Source organism: Anoplopoma fimbria, chromosome 11 (genome assembly GCF_027596085.1).
Source record: "Anoplopoma fimbria isolate UVic2021 breed Golden Eagle Sablefish chromosome 11, Afim_UVic_2022, whole genome shotgun sequence".
NCBI classification, from domain to species: domain Eukaryota; kingdom Metazoa; phylum Chordata; class Actinopteri; order Perciformes; family Anoplopomatidae; genus Anoplopoma; species Anoplopoma fimbria.
In genome coordinates, this window is record NC_072459.1 from 20,940,555 (window position 1) to 20,962,871 (window position 22,317).

The window sequence follows — 22,317 nt, forward strand, 5'->3', positions numbered from 1 at the left end:
AGCCCATATGGTAGTGAGAGCGTATTTATAAATCCGTCTCCGTTAATGCGAAAGCAGCTCACTTGCCCATGTTCAATGTGATACACTTGATATGTCGACGCTTAATTTGGAGAGTTTACCTGCACCACCCCACCACCCTTTCCCTCTCTCTTACAGTCTTTCTTTAGGCATTGTTAAGACAGGAAACAGTTTGTTCGAGACACGACTCAATATATGTCCAAGGGGGGAAACTGTGGATTCATGAGCCCTTTTATTACACTCAAAATGAGTCCTGTTGTCTTTCTCTCTATCTGTGTTGTATTGGCATTAGGGGGAGTGAAATTCCTTACCAGTATGGTGCTTTCTGTGGGTTTTTAAAAGAAAATGAGTGCATGACATGTGCACATGCAAGGATGGGACTGTTTGAGATAAAGCAAACACGACAACCTGCAATGCTTTAAATGCAAGTGCAACTTTAATCTTTGGCCGCAGATAAAAGAAGACGATGATCTGCTCAGATGCATGTATACATTCACTGTATATGCATACATTGAATGTAACATTCTCATACCACCTATTTCCATTTCACATCAAGAGCACCTCCTTCTGAAGTGATTCACTCCGACTACATGTTGGTATCTAATCAATAAGGGATTAAAATAGTCGTTAAGTGTGCAGTTAAAGGAAATAGTAATACATCGGGCGAACAATACAGATGAAACCATGTTTATTTGAAACTTGATTGTCACTTTATTTAACAAGAGCCGAGGTGGGGATGCTTCGTGAAGCATCCAGAAATAAACACTGCCCTCAAGTGGCCTGTCACAAAGCATGCACCTTTCAGAGCAGCTTTTAATGTGTAAGACTTTGTTGTTAAAGAGACATGAAAAGTAGAAAAAACACGTGTTTTTGTGAACATTTTAATGTAAACTAGTGATTGAAATATGCATTGTATATTGTTATACCAAGTATTATTTGCTATATCACAGTCAGCACATCGGCATTAACATATTTTAGAATACAAGAAAAGAGAGTACAATTACATAATAAAGAAAACAATTTGTAGCAAATTGGGCCTTTTCACTTTTTGAAACATCAGGAGGTTGAGTTCAAAATCTTCAGAAATTGCGTAAATAAACAAACCGCCATGTGACCATGGATGTTGTTGGTCATTTGGATTTAGATTTAGTTTTTTAACTTTGAGCGGGGGGGGAAATAACTTAACATAAATAAGTGTAAAATAAAAATGAAGTGATTGCATTGGACCTGAATTAAATCTGTACTTACGATACTGAATTCTTCACTGTGAAAAATATAATTTATGTACGGGTTTATAAAGAGCACTTGAATGCATCTCGAAATCGCCCCTTTTCCATTTCCCTGCCTGTGATTGGTCGAGCTGCACGTCCATCAAAATATCGCAAGCAGTCGGACTGAGAGGGAACAGGTTGAGAAGAGCAGGAGGCTTGTATATTCAAATACTGTTGGTTGCAGATTGTAACCGAACCTAACACGCAAACTGGTGAGTATTATTGTTCTTTGTTTCATTTAATGCTCTTTAATATATATTGTTAATATAGACTTGCTCTACAAATCAATGCGCGTACTCAGGAGCTTTGCAAGATTATTCCTAGCGAGCTATCGCGTTACTACTCGTGTGTTACCGTTAGCTAACGTTATCTCATGATACTAGAGCCAGACGTTTCATATCAGCTGACGTTACTTTAACACTAAGCTCATAGACGTTTTGCTTTTTATATAATGGGCATTGCAACTGCAGCTGAACTCTCGTTCTCGAACAGTCCGACAGCAACGTGACCGGCCGAGTCCCGTGAGTCCAGCTAGCTTAGCAGCATGTGACGCTACAGTCGTGACTGTGTTGATAGAGAACAGCGTCTGTTTACAATCACGAGTGGGACTGTTGTCATTGAGCCCCCAGTAAAACAGGTCACATGGTTTGCAGCCCAGCCTTTTATTTGCTCTGTTAAGCACCAACAACTTTACCTGTTATGGTAGCTTGTATATTAAGATCTTGAGTAACTTAAAATAAATGAAACTCAAATGTCAGGACTAAAATAGGAAATAGAGCCACGAATTTGTGAATGGAGAAGTAGCATGCATACAAAGAAACGCTGGTGAAAGTGAAAAGTAGATTTGGATAAGGTTGTTGAAGGTGGAAGTTCACAGTTAAAGCTGTGTTGAAGCACTTCTAGTGAAGAAACTAGCAATAGTATCCACCCTAGCAACCCAGCCCAACTGTTTCCCAAAGATTGTAGCTAGCGGCTCCAATAGTCGCAAAATGTGGCGACAGGTCGCAAAGTTATCAACACTGACCGCTCGTCCCTTCAGGCCTCCTTCCAAAGCCACTCCCTTAAATGATCACCATGGACGCAAACATATCCGAACAAACGTTAACAACCTTCACGGCTGTTGTTGGTACTCACAGCTGTCAAGCTAGCAGCTTGTGGCAGTCCTCCGGGAACGCGCATCGGGAACGCGCATCGAGTGCACGCAGGTACGCAGGTAGGTTGGTTGGTTGGTTGGTTGACGGGCAGCTCGGTTGGACTGGCATAAGCCAAAGATAACGTGTTTATTTTTTATTTTTGTCAAAGTATTTAATTCATTCAATGAGAGTTTCAACAAATGTTTTCAGGACATTGCCAACCATAGCTATAACTATCAAATAAGTGGTTTGAGTGGGCTTATGCAGTCATTTTTAAGCATCTTTAACTAAGGATATTGATCAAAACTATTGCAAATTCTGCACAATTGGTCAGGATATTTAAGAGTTTTTGTCGTTAGAGGATAGCCATTCTCAGGGTTTAAGAAGAGGCACGCATTATATTAGGTAGGGAAATGTAAAACCCCACTATTGGTTTAAAAAACAACACAAAGCTTCTTCAAAGATTGAGACGTTCTTGGACCTTTGCGTTTAGTTCAATATAGCTACAGCAGTGTGTGGCAAAAATAGAGAATTCCTCCTTGCTGTATGCAGCAAATTGATGATGAAGTCCTATGAGTCACATTCTGAGTTACTCTGAATTTACTCTTCTTAAAGAACTTTATGCCTCAGTTTGTGCTTGTTTGTTACTCCAACAAAGCCAAGAAGGATGGAGAACACCTTCATTAGAGCTTCAGTTGGTGTAGTATTTTCATACTCCTGTTAACTCTCGTGATTTTGTGGTATGAGGAAACAGGTATTTAAGTACTAATTATGCTTTTATCTGAAAAAGCTGCTTTTTATGAAAAAAACTAAAACAAAAGCTCTTCAGGGACTAGTTGAGACCCGTTTCCTGTTCCTTCTCTACTCGAGTTTCGAGTGTTGACCAATTGACCCATTCTCCACTGCAGGAAGGGCTCAGCGCAGCGTGGGTGCCCAGGGATCCACTGCCTGAGTGCGGGGAGAGCAGCACCCGTGCCCCCGGAGACATGGACCACACCAAGGGCGGCCTGGTCATCTTCACTGCCAACTCGCACCCCGCCAGCCGCGAACTGGGCAAGAGGATCTCAGAGTGAGTAAGAGAGGCACAGATAACATATAACACACACACACACACACACACACACACACACACACACACACACACACGAATAAATAAGCCATATGGGTCCTTCTTGAACAGGTTTCCTCACCTTCTTTGTCTCGGTGAACTTGAAAAGCATGTTAAAGAACATGCTTTTCAAGCTTTGACGTGCTGTGTTTTCTCCATCTGTTTTGCTGGTTTTGCTTGTGTCGACAATGTTAAATAGCACTCAAAAGACTGGCTACGCTTCACCAAAGACTAATGATACAGCAAAATATAGGCACTTTTTTTTCTTTTTGGTCTTACTCAAATAATTTACTAGGAAGCAGCAGCCGAGTGCAATAAGTTCGCTTGTTGACACTTTCAGAACGTCAATAGTTAAAAGGTGCAATTTGTAACATCTGGCCATAATTATAGTTTTGAGACATTCAAAAATGAACGTTTTCAACAGAACGTGAAGAAGTTACAGTGTCAAAGATGTCAATGTATTGTGCTGCAGAGATATCTATTGGAATGAGCATGCTAACAAGCTAGCACTTGTGCCTGGGTAGTTGATAGCGAGTCACTATGGCATCCAGTCTGTTCTCAGTCCAACAAGAAAGGACAAGAAGGTAGAGCTGACCAGAGGGAATGTCAATAATACATTCATGGTTTGTGTACCTTTTCTGTGGATTGTTTTTTGGATTAAATAACAAGTGGCTGAAACAAGACCTTCAGTTAGCGGTTAGATGTAGCAACTCATACAGCACAGTCATAAAATGGTCACTGCCTGCATCGTTTACAAAGCTCTTTAGTTATTACTGAACTCCTCATCTGCAGCCTGCTGAAAACAATGAATATAGGTGCATGATGGGTTGCAACAACGTCCGTATTTCATGTGTAAACAGAACATTTACCAAAAGTGCAAAATCGCATTCCTGGACTCCAAAAGTGCATGTTTACAGAACAAATAAAGGAGCTTGGGTCAGACACTGAATCCCATTCTCTGTGTGTGTTTGTGCGTGAGAGCTGAAATGAAACCCAGCATTTTAACAGTTAACACGACAACTTCTAGTGTAATATCATTTACACTCTCTTGTTAGTGAGATAATAACATGCGCTGCTTTCTCTCAGCATTCCTTCATTCTGTACAACTGTAAACATTCTAGCGTCCTCCGACTTCTTTCTCTCTCTCTCTCTCTCTCTCTTAGGCGGTTAGGGGTGGAGCTTGGCAAGGTGCAGGTGTACCAGGAGGATAACAGAGGTAAGGTGACATCTGACAGAGAATGGCTCCCTGTGCATGTGTAGATGTTGACTTATTCTTTTTTTTTTTAACTTATGAAGTATTATCAGACGCGTTTGCATTCACGCAATTTTTAATGCAGATGTTAAAGGATCGCATTTGAAAAGCGGTATGGAAACAGCAATATTCGATTAAAACTTCTTCAATACGCTCGCTTGAGATTTTTTTTTTTCTGATAAAGTAATAGTTTATGCGAGAATTGGACTGTGGAAACGCATTTCTCGAATAGATTCTGACTTGGCGCAGATTTAACTCACGTGAATGGCAGGAAAGAAGTTATATAGAATTATGTTCTCTTGATAATAACTAATTTTGTTTGAAAAGTATTCATTACAATTTTGAGATAATGAAGAGAAGATAATCAGCTTGCAGATGTATGGAACATTATTTAGTAATTTTGTTTTACCTTTTTGCTTCATAGTGTAAATTCCTTACATATGTAAAAAGAAAGGTCTGTTTGAGTCAACACCACCAGAAGGAGATGAAGACAGGTTTATTGTTTTCCCTGAAGAGGAAAGACTTGTTATGCATGTTTATGTAAATGAGGTGAGACTTAAGTCCAATGTTGTATTGCTCATTATATATTCATATTCATGTGATTACACTTTTAAGTAAAATGTTCCTGTGCCTTTTTTTTTTTCTAGCTGGGCTGTTATTCATATTTAAAAGTTTGTTTTAGGAAGAGACATTTCTTTTTTTTTGTGTCCGATATTAATTGTCTAAACTTGGAGACGTGCTGTTTTTTTTAAATGTTATTTGTAAGAAATTCTTCTTCACAAACTAGACTTTACTTTTTTCCCCACAATACCCATGCTGTTTGTTTTGCGTATTCAACACAGCTCTTCTACTGATAATCAGGAACAATCTCCAAACAAGCTGCTTGCACCTGTTTTATCGCAACACTGATGCATGTGAGACAAAACAAAAGGGCAAATATTCAGCGTGGCAGATTACATATCTTAAGATAATTTCAAGTGCAGGCGAGAGGATTTCTGCGTTGGATGTGCAGTGGAATATGAACATTTTAGAGTAAATGTGAATAGTCAAAGTTTGAATTGGCTGTCAGCTCTGACTCTTGTTTCCTCTGTTTCTGTTGGACATTTGGCTCTGCATAGGAGGCATTTTGTTTCCTAATCTCTTATCCGTGGGAGGCACATTGTTGGAATGCTGGTATCTACAGTGGGGGGGCACACAAAGGGTGCATGTAGCCCTCTAATGAAGCTGACAGGCCTTGCAGGTTCAGATACGAGGTAGGAGCGCGTTCCACTTTCTCGCGGTCAGTTCTCACAGTCCCTTGTTTTTGTTTCCATAGAAACGCGGGTGCAGGTCCAAGAGTCTGTGCGAGGCAAAGATGTCTTTGTGATCCAGACGGTGTCCAAGTAAGACAGAACATGCACAAAGTGTTTTTTCCCCACCTTAAAACATGTCCCTCACACTGCTGTCTCCCTTCTCCATCCTCCCCTCCCCCCAGGGACGTGAACACCACCATCATGGAGATGCTGATCCTGGTGTACGCGTGCAGGACGTCCTGCGCCAGGAGCATCACGGGCGTCCTCCCCTACTTCCCCTACAGCAAGCAGTGCAAGATGAGGAAGAGGGGCTCCATCGTCTCCAAGCTCATCGCCTCCATGATGTGTAAAGCTGGTAGGTGGGAGGGGGTTGCCTTTTTGTGTAAAGTAGGACAACATGTTGTCCTACAAGGCTGATGACAGTGCGCCCATCTCTGCACACATTGTTGTAAAAATGCGAGCATTAACGCTATGGAACTGCCTGTTTTGTGTAGGTCTCACCCACCTGATCACCATGGACCTCCATCAGAAAGAGATCCAAGGCTTCTTTAACATCCCAGTGGACAATCTGAGAGCCTCCCCCTTCCTGCTGCAGTACATACAGGAAGAGGTAAACACAGCAGGCTACATACACAATATGACTGCATATTAAAGGACCTCCATACTAGCCTTCCTATTTTGTTTTTAGGCAATCAGAAGTGACACAAGAGGGTGGAGCATAGCACAACCGCAGGCTGAATAAGACATTTATGGGCCCCGCCCTAAAGCATACTCTGCTTTATGGTCTATTTGACTCTAAATGGACCATAATTCACTAAATGAGCATCATGCTGTATGTAAGAAGACTTGAAACTAGAGATTGAGACCATAAACTCATGTTTCCAATGTTTCCTGAGGGAATAAATCAAGTGAGACGTAGAGTCATTTTCTCATAGGCTTATATACAACCAGAGGAGTCGCCCCCTGCTGGACATTAGAAAGAATGCAGGTTGAAGACACTTCTGCATTGACTTCACTTTTCAGAACCGGAGGTTGCCGCCTGGTTTGCTTAACTTTAACCCCACATATTTGAAGAGGCTCATACTGTTGTTAATGGTGTCAAACTACAGGTTGAACCTTTGTCCCATATCCTCTACAACACGTGATGCAGGTTTGCTGGTTGAGTCCAGAAAACATATAACGAGTCAGCGTTTTTGCACAACCCGTTTTTCCGCCTGCATTTGTCTCTTCTTCAAGTCAATGTGTTTTTTCGGTTGGATGCCGGAAGTAATGCTTGCAGTGAATACAAGAGATTTTAACGCTTTGAGCTATGATAAACACATATGTAACTAAATACCCCCCTCTTGTGGATTTTGAAGCCTGTAAATTTCACGCTTTCGAAAATCTTAAAATTTGTGGAGATAATCTTGCGGAACAAAACGTGTAAGTATCAAAACCTTTTGTTTGCCAGAGATTATTTTATTCAATAATCCAAAATGAAAAGAAATCCCATTGGCTTTCTGTCGAGGGAACCAGTAGGATGCCAACTTCCTGTCGTGCCTCCAAAGCTTTTTCATCCTTAAGGTAACGGTGGCAGATTGGCCACTGAAATTCTTATTAACAGTGGGTCCTTGATTTTTAACAGGGTAGACAAAATCAGGCTTCTCACCTTTTACATGCTCACCAGTTAATGATCCACGTAGAGGATATGGAAATCCAGAAACTGACCCTAAAAGAGAACTGTCAGTCATATGCAAATCAGACATTAAATGTGTGACCTCTTTTTCCCTCCAGATCCCTGACTATAGAAATGCTGTGATTGTGGCCAAATCCCCAGCCTCTGCCAAAAGGTACAGTCAGCCCTCCTCACTCACTGGTTATTAACTCGCAGATCCTTCAACTGTGCTGAGCTGTAACTCATTACATCACATCAGTAACTGATAAGTTAATTAGAAACCTTTTGTTCAAATTATTTTCCTATCCTGAGGAAGTTATGGTCAACTGCATTTATGTAGCATCACACAGTATTATTTCTGACAGAACCACAGCGCCAAAGTTGGAAATGTTGCAACAAAAGTTGTCTATTATATTTACGATTAATTCTTTTTTTTTTTTTTTTTGCACTGTTGCCGTGGTAACTGAACTGTTCCCTCTTATCTTGGTGAATCAGGGCTCAGTCGTTTGCCGAGCGGCTGCGTCTGGGCATAGCGGTGATCCACGGTGAAGCTCAGGACCCCGAGTCGGACCAGGTGGACGGCCGACACTCGCCACCCACCGTCAAGACCACCGGAGCCATTCACCCCAGCATGGAGATCCCATGTAATGCACACACAAATGCAGTTACGAAACCGAAACATGTAACCGCCATTTAAAGAATAGGTTTTAAGTAAATTATCTTCCCTTTTTTTGTTTGGTTTACAGTGTTGATCCCCAAAGAGAAGCCTCCCATCACGGTGGTAGGAGACGTAGGAGGACGCATCGCCATCATAGTGGTGAGAGCACGCAGTTTGATAGTGGCTTTTTTTTAATTTATTTTTTATTAATATTGAGATCACGATTATTCCCATTTTTGTTTTTGGGGGGTAGGAGGGGACAAAATATAATTTATTACACATTCCGTCAAATGTCGCAGTCGATCATTTAATTCCGGGAGGCCACGATCAACATTCACTTTATTGTTCAGTTTGTTGGTTTGTTTTAATTCAATTGAAACTAAATAGAATTGTCTAAGGATGTTTTAGGGAAGAAACTTGAGATGGTACTCAAAGTAAATGTTCCTCATTAGAGGGTGAATTGGTGCTTTTACATGTTGAAAGTTGATTAGCTTGTTTGAGACGGGCCTATTTGTCCCACAGGATGACATCATTGACGACGTCGACAGTTTCGTGGCAGCAGCGGAGACGCTGAAGGAAAGGGGGGCCTACAAGATCTTCGTCATGGCAACACACGGCATCCTCTCCTTGGACGCCCCCAGGTTCATAGAGGAGTCAGCCATCGACGAGGTGAGCGAGTAGTCTGTTACACTCTACTTACTTTACCTGCACCACCTTTCTCCCCTTCACATCTCTCTCACCCTCGTCATCATCATCATCATCTTCCTCCAGGTGGTGGTGACCAACACGATTCCCCACGAGCTCCAGAAGCTCCAGTGTCCAAAGATCAAGACCGTCGACATCAGCATGATCCTGTCGGAGGCCATCCGCCGCATCCACAACGGGGAGTCCATGTCCTACCTGTTCCACAACATCGGAGTGGACGACTGAACGACCTGCTTCACACACACACACACACACACACACACACACACACACACACACACACACACACACACACACACACACACACACACACACACACACACACACACACACACACACACACACACACACACTATTTGCCTTGTCAGGTCTCTTTAGAAACATAGAGGTCAAACACTGAAAACGCTACAGTATCCATGTCCTGCTTGTATCATATACATAAATGCTAACCTCTTTTTCTTTGAGTGCAGCTTTAAGGGGTAGTTTGGATGTTTTGAAAATGGGTTGTACGAGGTACTTATACATAGTGTATTAGTCAGCGTATTAGTTATAGTAGATGGCGGTTGGAGAGGCAGACAGGAGCAGAACTGCTGAGAGCAGGGGCGGCAGCAGCAAAATGGATTTTAGACACCTAAGAAAATATGTGTGTATATATATATACCAGGTTAAGTGTATGCTATATTTAGAATATATTTACTGGTTTACCTTAGCGTTCTGAAGGGAAACTAGGGCCGTTATCTACGCTCTCTTCAAAGCCACCAGACTCCTTTGATGAGATGTGATTTTTACCTTGCAGAACACGAGTCGCCGGTATACCGCTGCCTCAATCAGTTAGTTTGTTTACGTTAATGTGTGAATTTGGTGAATCCGTACCAACCCTTTAAAACGCCAAAGTCACACTAACAAAAACGATCGAGGTAGTGGTTTAACTATTAACTCCAGTGTTCTGCAAGGCAAAATTGCTATTTTTGTCAAAGGAGTCTAGTGGCCTTGAAGAGAGCATAGATAAGGGCTTAAGTTCCCTGTCAGAAAGGGCTGTCCGACGGCAGGCAAAAGCGGTAAAAATGTTCTAAATATAGTGTACACTTAAACTGAAATCGTTTCTTTTAGATGCTAAAATACGTTTAGCTGCTGCCCCCGTCCTCATCAGTACAAAGCTTTGATACTGTGCTGGTACTCCCGCCTGTTTCTCCAAACTGATGGCGTTGCCGAACCACATCGACTGTAGCTAACTCACTGACTGTGGATAAGCCCACTTGGAAAAAAATCTGAACTCTCCCTTTAACAGATAAGATGACTGAACACACACACACACACACACACACACACACACACACACAGACACACACACAGATCTGTGCCCTCGATGTACTACTGCCTGTCTCTCCCTCTGCTGCCCTCGTCAAACAGCACACACACTCACCTCAGTTTTTTTACTCTCATCTCCATCTTGTCTACATTTCTCTCCATAGAAGTGAATGTTCCTCTTAGAACAGGATATTTTTAAGCATTAACCCCCCCCCCTTACCCTTGCAGTAAAATCTCCTTTTTACTGATAGCATCAGATTGAGTGCCAGTGCCTTCTACAGGACATACTCCCAACAACACTCAGGCCTTCACTACTATACACAACTCGGCTAACAGAGCTAATAAATAAAGGCCCCTGTATTGAATCCAGGAAAGTACAGGTTCCCAGCTAATTAGCATGTGTAGAGTATCAGAGTGCATGTTTAACCCCTTTGTGTTTATTTATGTGGTGTCTGAAATTGGCTACTAATGTTAGTTTAGACTCCTACTAGCTGTCAGCGGTTGCCATAGCACCGAGATGCTGATCTGGTGTCAAATCTACTCATTGCTAAACTGGAATTAACGCAGGAAGTACGTCTCGGTCTGGTTAATTGGGCGTTACAAACATTTTAAAGGCGCGTCATGAGTCATCCATTTAACATTGTGTGCCATCATTTCAATGCTTGCTCATGTTTTATATTTGTTCATTCCACAGAAGAGCCGTTGGGCCTCTGGCTGGAGGGCTCTGGGCAGTTTTACACTCCGGTTAAAAGTGGAAGGTCGTTCTTAATTATGAGTTAAGATCATCATGGATGAGACTGAAGTTTGCTCAGACACACCTGCAGTTAAAGCAGGAAGAGTAAATCAAAACTTTTTTTTTTTTTTTTTTTTTCTGATGAGCATAACTTGACTGAAGCAGGTCTTTGTCACTTTACCAGATGTGTTCCAAAAAAAATGTTTTGTATTTATTTTCAGCACTTCTTATGAATAAATGATGACCTATGAAAGTAGAGACTATCTCATTTTGTAATTTATAAATCGGGTGTGGGCCTTCTGGCTGACGCATGCTCTTGTTATAGCAGGTGCAACGGTCCGCATGTTAGCATGCCTAACACTGGGCATTTAACAAAATAAAGCTAAAGCTGATGGGTAAGTCATTAGTTTTACAGGTTCAATACCAAATGGTAAGTCATGAAAATACATATAAGCATATCAAATAAAATAACTTTATATGTACATTTTAAACTGGTGGTTCCCAACCTTTACAAAAAACAGTTGGGCCAGTTGTCACATTTCGGATGTGTGAGATTTCAGCAGTCCCACCAAAGTAAGTTTATCTCTAAAATTTAACAAAATTACTGCTCAAGGCCCAAAGAGGTCATATGAACATATATTTTGAACTTTGTCTTAAAAATGTAATAAAATGTGCAGTTTGTTTTCTCTCCATACAATAATAATTTTACAACTTTGCCCTATTTATCTAAACTGCTGGATTAAAAATATGAAAATATTATAATAATCAATAGTTAAAGCGGCTACCACAGAAAATAGCCACACACAGGTTGATGCCTCAATATTAAAAATAAAATAAAATCAGATATAATAATGTATCACACCAAAATGAGGAGGTTTTTAGTTTAATACTTTATAATACTTTTTTTGCACTCACCTATCCCTTTTCCAAGAGTGTCTGAGAACTACGGTGGCCTCCAGGTGACATAAAAAAAGTGAAAAGCTTTCTCCAGAACCAGTGGTTTGTCCGTTCTGGGCTACTGTAGAAACATTGAAGACTCCGTGAAGAGGACTAGCTTCCTATGTAGATAAGAAGGACTCATGCCAAGCTAACAAAAACAACACAATTCGCAATAGTTTCATGTAATATCACAAATTAAAACAGATATGAATATTATAATCCATTCCTGCCAATAAATCCCTCTTAATCCTTAACACTGGCCCTTTAAGTACATTGAGCTGCTGATATGTCTCTACTTTTACTTAAGTAGGATCTGGAATGCAGGACCTTCACTTGAGATACAGTATTTTAACATGAATGTATGGTCAGATACAGTGGTGGAAGAAGTATTCTGATCCTCAATTTAAGTAAAAGTTCAAATGCCATTATTAAAAATGACTGTATTGTAAGTAAAAGTTCTGAATAATGACAGTTAAGTAATAGTATCGCCAAACTGTACTTAAAGTATGAAAAGTAAAAGTACTCATTATGCAGAACATCTCCTTGGAAAGTGTTATGTATTATTTTAGAATATCACATTATTCTGTTTTTAACTAATACTGGGAGTATTTTTATGTTGTAGTAAGAGCCAATGTTAGATGCTTTACCTGCTACTGGGTAGATTAGTAGGTAGTAGTAAGTAGTATAGTACTGCATCCTATCGTAAAAGCATATGTAAAAAGTAACTACAATATTTATTTCTGAAATGTAGATGAGTAAAAGTTTAAGGTAGTGTACCGTGAAATGGAAATACTTGAGTATAGTACAAGTATGTCAAAACTGTACTCACCTTAATAACTACATTCCACTACTGGTTAGATTCCTCTTCCTTTCTAAATATCGGGACAGTTAAGTTAAGGTAAAATTCATAAACATAATCACACACATACAAAGTCAGAGAGCAGCACGTTGCTGATTTAAACCAACTTGTTTCAACATATCTCATGTTTATTTATTAATGCTGACAGACAGGTATAGGTTTCGGACACACATGGCGGCATCATCTACAGAACAGAGCCGGGCAGAGAGGGAAATCTGTTTCAGACCCGACACACACTCAAGAGGTTCAAGTCATGCGCCGTCAGATTGCCCCGCTCACGCTCATTCGTGGAAACATACCTCTCTCTAATGTCGTCAATGTATCTAAAGTTAAGCCCAGAAGTTCAGGGTGCTGGAACAAAGCGGATGGAAAATTCACACTAAAACAATTAAAACAAAACTGCCTATAGTGCTTTTGTTTTGCATTTTTAAACCTTTTTTTCCAGTTTCTTAAAACATCACGTCAGCACAAGCCTAAACTTCTAACAGGTGAAGTGTTTAGAGACTGGTTGCCAATGGTTACGGGACAGAACGTGCCAGTTGTCAAGGTAAAACTTAGAGGTGCGAGAAACGGTCCATTTGCATTCGGCTTTACTCGCCAAAATGCACTGAGGTCTGACTAACGTCGAGCTTTGGTGACGGGTGGGCGTGGGCTCCCCACTATCAACTATTATCCTTACTTAACCCTTAAAGCAAGGCACTAAACCCTCACAGCGTTGGGGAAACGTGAAGCAATGAAAGTAAAGAAGGTGTCTGGGAGAAAGGCATCGATCTGTATCGATATTTAAATGCTGCGGTGCTACAATCTGTCTGTCCAACATGGCGGTTTGTGTCTTCCATACTCACTGGCAAACGCTCTTTTAGATGGGGGCATGAGTGATGGATGGATGTGGTGGGTAACCACGGTGACGGTCATCTATGGGTAGCGCACGTCGGAAGGCTTTGTGGAGGCAAAAGCAGCACGTTAACTAATAAGGTCAAGTCATAAAAAAGGCGAGGTGATCACTTCCTGCGTTCAGATTTTCAACTTAAAGTAACCTGACCAGGTGATAAAACATCAACTGCACAGCTCACATTTGGTTTGACATAAGAGATGAGACTGTAATAAAAAATACTTGTGAAAAATACCTAAAGTGAGTTGCTTATGGCTGATTTGGATTCCTCTAAAAAAGAAATGCTCTAGAAGCCCCTTTGCTCCAGTCCGACAGGACAACAATATAAATATACTGCATGTGTTGGACTAATACTTGTTGTCTTAAATAAAAACATCAACCTTTATACTGCAAGTTTGTACTTGCTGCCCTTTGTCTTACTCAAATACACTTATATCATGATATCAGTCCATCATTCAAACTGTTTTTGTGGGTGTTTTATGAGTCCAGGTACTAAAACCAGGAAATGAGTCAGCGTTTTTGCACTTCCTGGTTCCCTTGCCTAAAGTCAATACGTTTTTTGAATGGGGTACTGGGGGTTTTGTGGTAAACACAAATTGAAGAGATCGCAACGTTTTGTTCCTCTTTTGAATTTTGAGGCTTTTACGTGTCTTAAAAAAAGCGGTTGCTAACGAGTGGCTAAATGAGACCCAGTAGTTAATTTATAGCCTAGGGTTAGCTTTTCACTTTTGTCGATTGTATTCACGCTTCAGAAATCAATTAAGTGGTGTTCAGTTGTGAAGATTATCTTGCTGAACAAAACTGTGTAGGGTCATGAACATATTTTCTTCAATATCCAAAATCAAATTAAAAATCATATTGGCTTTTTGTGAAGGGAACCAGTGCGATGCTAACTTCCTGGTTGGCCTACAAAATGCATCATCCCATCAGGACTCAAAACACAACTTTACAAACAGAAAAATGACCTTAGTCCGTTGGTTAACGTTCTTTATAATCCTGTTTTACAACTAAATAATTCCCCAACAGTTCATGAGTTGAGCACTACAAAAGCGTATTTGCTCCCACGAGTCACTGAAAATTTAACACTGATTACTTCCTGTAACACTGATGAGTTCCTGCATGTCAGAGGTGAAGGTCGGAAGCTTGTACATTTTAAGACGCTAGTAAACAGGGGCCGGTAATCGGTCAGCCAAAAAAAAAAGGGGTACCTTTTTAAAATACCTAATTTTAAAAGGTTTGTCTGTACAACACAACACTGTCAGTGTGACGAGCTTCTGTGAACAACTATTAACAATTTGGAAGTGCAACATTAGATTTGAATTTTTTTCTGTCAAACAGAAAAACTTTCACAAATATATATACATGATATTTGTGAACTTTCTTCTGTGTTTGCAAGATGACAAATAAACAAAATATTTATTTTAATATTTTATAATATCAGGAGGACTACAGAGTCTACAGCCACACTAGTGGCTCTATGGAGGCGCTGCTTTGAGGCTCAGTGCTAATGTCAACGTGCTAACATGCTCACAGTGACAATGTTAACATGCTGGTGTTTAGCAGGTGTAACATTTACCTTGGTTTAGTGTGTATTAGCATGCTAACGTTTGCTAATCAATACAAAATACAATGTTGATGGGAATGTTTTCCTTGTTAACCAAAGTATCTGAGAAATGAAATGTTTGACCAGAAGATGGTGCCAGAGGAAATTATTTCACCCTAACTTAATTCTCTAGAAACCATGAAAACTATTTGGTTTGCATTCATTATTGACGAGAACCGAAATAGCCTAATTAAACTGTTATTGGTTCAGTGTTTCCAATTTAGGCAACCTAATCAGAGCTTGCCAGCAAGCTGTATTATCTCGATAAAGACAAATACAAACTCATAATGATCACCATGGTGAACGAGCAGCAAAATACGCTATTGGTCCGTTCAAAACACTGTCTTACTCGGCACCATTTTGCCATCCACATGCAAATATGAGCCTCATATTTGGAATAGCAAAAAGTCCTCACCAACTACTGGATAGTAGTCAAATTATTTTGTATGGACAAATGTCTTAATTTGCTATTTCCACATTAGCTAATTTGACAACCAATCTCTGATGGAATTAATAATCAAGATGTGACCCATAACCCAAAATAATTGACAAGCAACATAATTTCTGTATGTCTTTGATTTTTTTGCAATTTACTCGATTTGTTTGGAAAAAAATTCAACAAAACAATGTTTCTGCATCTGAACCTCCAGTGGTCCTTGGGTTCCAGAAAATAATGATCTGACCTTTAACCACCACAGTAACACTTTTGTATTCCACCCACATTTGGAATGTCAGGCATATATCACAAATTTAAGTTCGTAATACTGGCACTGGGACCCTTTACTCTTCGCGTAATCCAAGAGATGTGGAGTGTGTTTACATGCACACGGTTTTCTGAATACACTGGGAAGATGTAGTTTGACAAACATTTCCCAGAGGCAAAACCATCCTTGTAAGTGAGCATAACAAGGCTCTATAGGCTGATTAGAAAAGACCAATTCTGAATATCAATAAAACATAGAATTGGAAATGATTTAATCGGCAACATCAGGAAATATGGATAGCAACAGGATTAAAAAAAAAAATCAGAAAGGCTACGTAGCTAACTTAGATAACTAGCGATTACAGCCTTACTGACACTGATTATGATTTATACGGAAGCATAGAAAGGCCATTACAATTATGTATTTCATAAGCAGCTGAAAGATCATTTTGATATGTAACTGCTGAATGCTTAATGTTGAAATTGTAATACCGCTGAATGTGTAGCACTGAAATATTGTATAAAAATATAAAAATATCTGTCTGACCTGCGTCAGACATTCTCAAAACTAAACTCAAATTCTGAAACAAGTCGGTTTTAAAAAATCTTGTTGTTTTAAATAATATTGGATGCATCTAGAGGTAAAATCAGAGCCTGAAGAGCCCAAAGGAATCAATCAGACCTCTGGCCTACCAGGTTATCTACTGTCAATGGCATGATCTAAGTTCAGTTAATTGTACCACTTGGAGAAAAAAAAGAGGGGAATTAAAACCACATATAGGCAGACAGATGGATTTCAAAGTATAACCAAAAACTGCTATAAATTCAGTAGTATTGGAATTTCAGAATTCATTAATAAATTGCTTATAAAAAAAATCTAATAATTATGGTCTTTCTTTTTTTAAGCATCTTATGTTTGTTATGTATAATTTATAAAATTAAGTATATTGAAAAATAATATGGTCTGATATATTGTGAACATACTGAGAAGTTTTTAAATTTAAAAGTATCACCTCAAAAGTCCAGTATCTCTCAGAATGTTTTGACACTCGTGTTTACCTCAACTAAAGAGAATAGTCGTAGAGCAGTTTAGCCTCCAGGAAATGTTTGAACAACTGATAAAGCACCTCAGGAGATCCTGTTGTACATATCCGCCGTTAACTGAATATGCAGTTTCTTACGTAGCCTCGGCTCATGAAACTAAGCAAAAACAGCCTTGGGATACTTGTAAATTCTAACAAGCATATTCAGTTATTTTTCTTTCTTTTTTAAATCCTGGATAAGATTTCTGAAAACCCTGCACCAACTCAAGAATTTACTACATTTTGGTTGTGAATTAACAGAATGTTGTTGTGCATGTAAACCCACAGATACTGTAATAAACGCCAACGGGTAAACACCATTAGAAAGCTCTAGAAGCACACATTAGACTATTCACACCCTGTTTGCCGTCGATGTTGATAGAAAAGAGATGAAACGGACTGAATGGGGAACCGTTTCGTGGTCATTCCGGCTCATCGCACCGCCTTACTCTCGGCTGTCAGACCCACTTAATTGCTTTAAGCCGTTTAAACACTTTTAAATACATGTATAGAATATATACAAACGGTTTCGCCACCACAGTTCAGACCTGAAAAGCATGCCTCTACCTGATTCCTTTCCACTGCGTGCACAGCTTGAAAAGAGAAGGCCAGGGCGGGAAGTTCTTTGTCACTAATCAGAAATTTGTCGGCCATCTTCTTTTGTAGTTTTTATTACTTAACTATCAGCAGGTGGTGGCTATTTCCTTTCAAAGTTTTTGTTGTTTTTGTTGTGTGTCACTATCGAGGCTCCACTTCAGAGTTTGTCTTTTAAAAAGGCGGTGGACATGTCTCCGTGTTCGTTTTTCAGATTTTAATGATCAACGCCACGCGACAGAAAACACAGTTCGTCTTCTTCGTAATAATCCAGTCCGGCCCCCCCACCCAAAAAATTATAAAGGAACAGTTTTCCGCAACCACCTAGTTTAAAAGTAGCACGACAACAATCAAACTACCTCCGTCAGTTCTTGTTGCATTGTGTTCTGCGTGCGTGCCCTCTGTCACTCTATAAAAAGCACTTTGTGACGAGCCTGTTCAATTAAAAAGCGCTTTTTGTAAAATGAATGTGAATCCGGTGAAGGTGCTGTTGATTGAAGAGAGGAGAAGCGGATCGTCCAATACGTGAAGCACGGGTTGTTGGATGTGGTTTCCGCGTTGATTGCTGAGCCGGGGTTTTGCCGGGAAGACACACGAGGAGGATTCTGGGTATCACGGAGGGAGGCGTTCTGGGATTGGCTGACGGGAGCGCTAAGCCGCCGGCAGATGTCAGATGAGAGGTTGCTTCTTCCCTCCTCGTCCTCTCCCTGTTAGTCTCCCCCCCCCCCCCCCTCCCCCCACACTACCTGTCCGTGCAGCAAATGGTTGATGGGAATAAATGACAGCCCCGGGGGTCATAAACGAAGGCAGAGCTCCTCCTCTTCAGGTCACAGACAGGAGGTAGGGACGTAGCAGCGGTTTAGGAGGGGTTGGGGGTCTTCAGGGCATCCACCTTGGTCTCCAAGTCGATAATCTGTGAAAAACAAAGACATAGTAGAGGACAGGGCTCTGTCAGACAGAGGGGATGCTGCTTCTTCTTTTTTTTATTATCCCTGCTTGGCAATCACCGCGAAAGTGCTAAAGTTAGCTTTAAAACAAAGGTTGCTTTGACAATATGATTTAAACCGGTCTAATCCAGTATCCTTGAAGCCCATTTTTTTCAACAAAATTGGATTGGATGCATAACTATGCAGAGCTAAAATCAAGTAGAATTAAATTCAACAATCAACAGAATTACCTGGAAGTAAAGTTTCATTGGTTTCCTTTAATAAGTAAGTATTAGTATTAACGATGCATTTTTTTTTTAAAAACTACACAGAATCAAATAAAAGTAGAGGATTGGGGCCTTTTACTTGAAAAAAAGGAAATGTAAACAGATTAAAAAGAGAAAACAAGGCAGAGTTAGTGTTTTCTGAGGGAGGAGCTGACACAGGTGAGTATATTTACAAACCTTTTCCTGCAGGTTGTCTGCCTCCTCTTTGTGTGTTGCCACGCTCTCTTCTTGCGCCCGACGCTGAGCCGTCTCCTTCTTCAGGTACTCGATCTCCCTACAACGCACAGACACACACACAAACACACACACAAGACAAGCACATTAAAGCGTTGGGGTTTTTTACTCCGTCTCTCAAACCTTGAATGCGTTTCTGCTTCCTTACTTCTGCTGGTACTCTTTAATCAGTCTCTTGGCTTTGCTGTATTTCCTCTCTAGGGTTTGGTACTGGGACTGGGTTTCCTTCAGGTGTTCGTCCACCGCCTGAAGACACAAAAACCCCACAATCGGTCAGTGAGTAAAAAAAAGAAAGAAAAAAAAGAAAAAAGACACACGTCATTGTCAAACCTTGTGATATCCCTTTAAAAAATGTATCATAAAACTGCCATAAAATTAAATATTTATATTATTTTCCACTTTCACGGAGTTCAATCTTTTAACCAACTTCAGTCCTGATCAAAACTACCAAATATTCATTCATTTTCAGAATTTTGACCCTTTAAATGAAAGTTTGTTTACATAATGCCACTGTTGAGTTTCATAAAAAGAATGAAACACAGAAACTTGATTATTTTAATATAGTAAATGCTGGGTGGAATCATTTATTTGGGAGGGGATTATCAGAATTTGGGATATGTAAATGATAAGCAACAAAATTGATTTTGATGCATTGTTGTTCAAAACAAACTCCCTACTGTTATTATAGAGGACAAAATTGTCCCCCTTCCAAAAACTACTATAAAATGAATTTATATTATTTTTTCACTCTCACTGAATTATATCTTTTAACCAACTGCAGCCCTGATCATAACTTCCAAATGTTCGTTTCAGTATTTTAATCCCTTTAAATACCAGTTTGTTTACATAATGCTGTGGTTTTTATGAAAAAAAAAAAAGATTATTTTTCTTTACGCAGTCTGGGATATGTTAATGATAAGTAGCAACATTGATTTTGATGGCAGTGCTCCAAATACAGCAGATATAACTGGTACTCTATTTGTACCATAGGGCAAACATGAGAAAATGGCTCAATGTATATATAATCAATGTATAAAATATTAAAAACTACCATTTAGAAGGCATGGTTCTAGAATGAAAGCCTGCTAAATGGAATGCACAATGTTATGCTGTGATGGCAGTGGGATCAAAAACTGTGGTTTTAATGGGTTTCAATGGGGACACAGTTTATTATAGACTTATTATAGGAGCTGTTGTTGAACTTCTAAAATTGAAAAAAAAACACCACACAAAAACAAAAAGAAAATCAATCTAAAAAATGAAAAAGCCAAAAATATCCCAAGTGATGCACGAGGCTTAAATAATGAGAAAACATAATGATTAATCCGTTCATGACTGATAGCTTCCTCCTATCTTCTTGTGTTCATTCTCTCTTGAATTACCTTACACAGCGACTGAGCCTCCATCCAGTAGCCTTCCAGCTTCTCCATCCTCTCTTTACTGTCCCGGATGTTTTGCTCCAACTGAGCACGCTCCATCCGCCAACGCAACTTGTCCTGCTCCGCATGAGCCAGCTGGAGGTAAAGGGGGTGGGAATGTGGGAGGAGGAGGTGGGGCGTGGGAGGCAGAGCCAGCGTTAAGTCAGCTGAGGTACTGGTGTTATGCTAGATATGCTGGATGTTGCAGTGTTTTTTATTTTTGCATGCTGAGGAGAGAGATTTAAAGTTCTCACCTTCCTCTTCAGCAGCTGAATCTCCGCCTGGGTGACTGCATGTTTAATCTGGAGCTACAGACAGAGACATAGAATGAAATCAAACCCAAAAGCATGATACATTTAGAGAACAGATAAACTATGAGTGAAATTGCATCCAAATGATCAAAATCATGTGTACCTCCTTGAATTTGTGGGCTAGCTTCTCGGGGTCCAGCTCCACAGGAGACATCGTGTCCTGGTTCTCTGCCAGGTCGAACACCTCGATGGAGTTTGGAAACACCGGACTCATCTCCTCCTCCTCGTCGGTCGCATATTCACCCGTCTGCAGGTCGGCAGAAAAGATGAAAAGAAAACATTACATTCGCTCACTGTTTTTATGCCAAGAGTTGGACGAGAAGATTGATACCACTCTGCTAATATTAAGCTAACGCTACCAGCTGGTTAGCTTATCTTAAAATAGCTTATTGGGGGTCAAAGCTGCTTTTTGAGCTTTAGAGATGCCGGTACGCACATTTTGTTACCTTCTTACAGAGCCAGGCTAGCTTTTCCCCTCTGTTTCAAGACTTTATGCTAAGCTAAGCTAGCCAGATGCTGGCAGTAGCTTAAAATGTACTGTACAAACATGAAAGTATTTCCCAAAATGTAAAATCATTTCTTTAAAATGTTAATTGCAGATCACAGTGATACCAAACAAAGTCTAAACTCCCACTTCCACTCCTTTCGCTCCTCATACGTGGCTGTGTAATTTAATTCTGAGGAATATGTGCGGTAAAGAGACCACGCAAATAATATGATATTACAAATTAAGTTAGAGTATGCATTCACTGCTTGTAAATGGCTTCCACTATAAAGTTTCACATCATCGTCTTCTCCTCCTCTACATTGCAAAGTCAATTCACATCGATTCTTTGTTGTAGTGACCTTACTGCATCTTCAGCTGTGGTTCCACTTCTCTACTCTGACACAAAGACTTTTTATCATGAGGCCTTGAACCGGAGCGCGTTGCTGCTGTCCACATTGATGTCCTCTGCTCTGCTGAATGCTGTCTCTGTGGCTGTCAAGTTAGATTTTCTGTTGTGTGCGGTTATGGTGAAACATTGCTTTCATTTTAATTCTATATATTTTGTTTTTGGCATTAAAAATGGTCAAATGTTTGCAGAAAATAAATTAGAATAAGGCCCAAAATGTGCGAGATGTGTCTTATTGTAGAATATGGACTGTTTATGTCATTATCAACCGCTAAATTTTTGATGTTGACAGCCTCAGCTTCGCCCCCGCTGATGAAGAATGATGGTTACATTTTCAGTCATGAGTTTAATCGCACTGGACAACCTAATTCAAAATCTAGTCATGCTTTAATTACAAAGACAGTTTATATTCAGCCTCATTCGAGCCCAGTGTTATGGATGAAT

General features: G+C 40.1%; 2 protein-coding genes across 4 annotated transcripts in view; one reads left to right on the top strand and one right to left on the bottom strand.

Annotated features, from left to right (window-relative positions):
* Positions 1-1,250: 1,250 nt before the first annotated feature.
* On the top strand, positions 1,251-11,373 carry prpsap2 (phosphoribosyl pyrophosphate synthetase-associated protein 2). Of its 3 annotated transcripts, none has more exons than XM_054608298.1 (11): positions 1,251-1,501; positions 3,331-3,491; positions 4,694-4,746; positions 6,098-6,164; positions 6,257-6,429; positions 6,569-6,684; positions 7,848-7,903; positions 8,224-8,372; positions 8,475-8,545; positions 8,909-9,055; positions 9,158-11,373. In XM_054608298.1, exons 2-11 carry the CDS (start codon positions 3,409-3,411, stop codon positions 9,314-9,316), a joined length of 1,074 nt encoding a protein of 357 aa, XP_054464273.1. In that variant the 5' UTR covers positions 1,251-1,501; positions 3,331-3,408; the 3' UTR covers positions 9,317-11,373. The 3 variants fall into 3 exon arrangements, with proteins under 3 accessions (XP_054464273.1, XP_054464274.1, XP_054464275.1); XM_054608299.1 differs by lacking the exon at positions 1,251-1,501 and adding an exon at positions 2,407-2,502; XM_054608300.1 differs by lacking the exon at positions 1,251-1,501 and adding an exon at positions 2,409-2,494.
* Positions 11,374-13,037: 1,664 nt separating this feature from the next.
* The window catches only part of LOC129099125 (neurabin-2-like), a 31,586-nt gene continuing 22,306 nt past the window's right edge, over positions 13,038-22,317 (bottom strand). Inside the window, exons 10-15 of the mRNA XM_054608297.1 lie at positions 21,084-21,227; positions 20,924-20,977; positions 20,634-20,765; positions 19,400-19,497; positions 19,195-19,291; positions 13,038-18,717 (exon numbers count right to left, since the gene is read on the bottom strand). Coding sequence (XP_054464272.1) covers positions 18,664-18,717; positions 19,195-19,291; positions 19,400-19,497; positions 20,634-20,765; positions 20,924-20,977; positions 21,084-21,227 — 579 coding nt within the window. The 3' untranslated portion in view covers positions 13,038-18,663. The remainder of the gene's footprint in view (positions 18,718-19,194; positions 19,292-19,399; positions 19,498-20,633; positions 20,766-20,923; positions 20,978-21,083; positions 21,228-22,317) is intronic.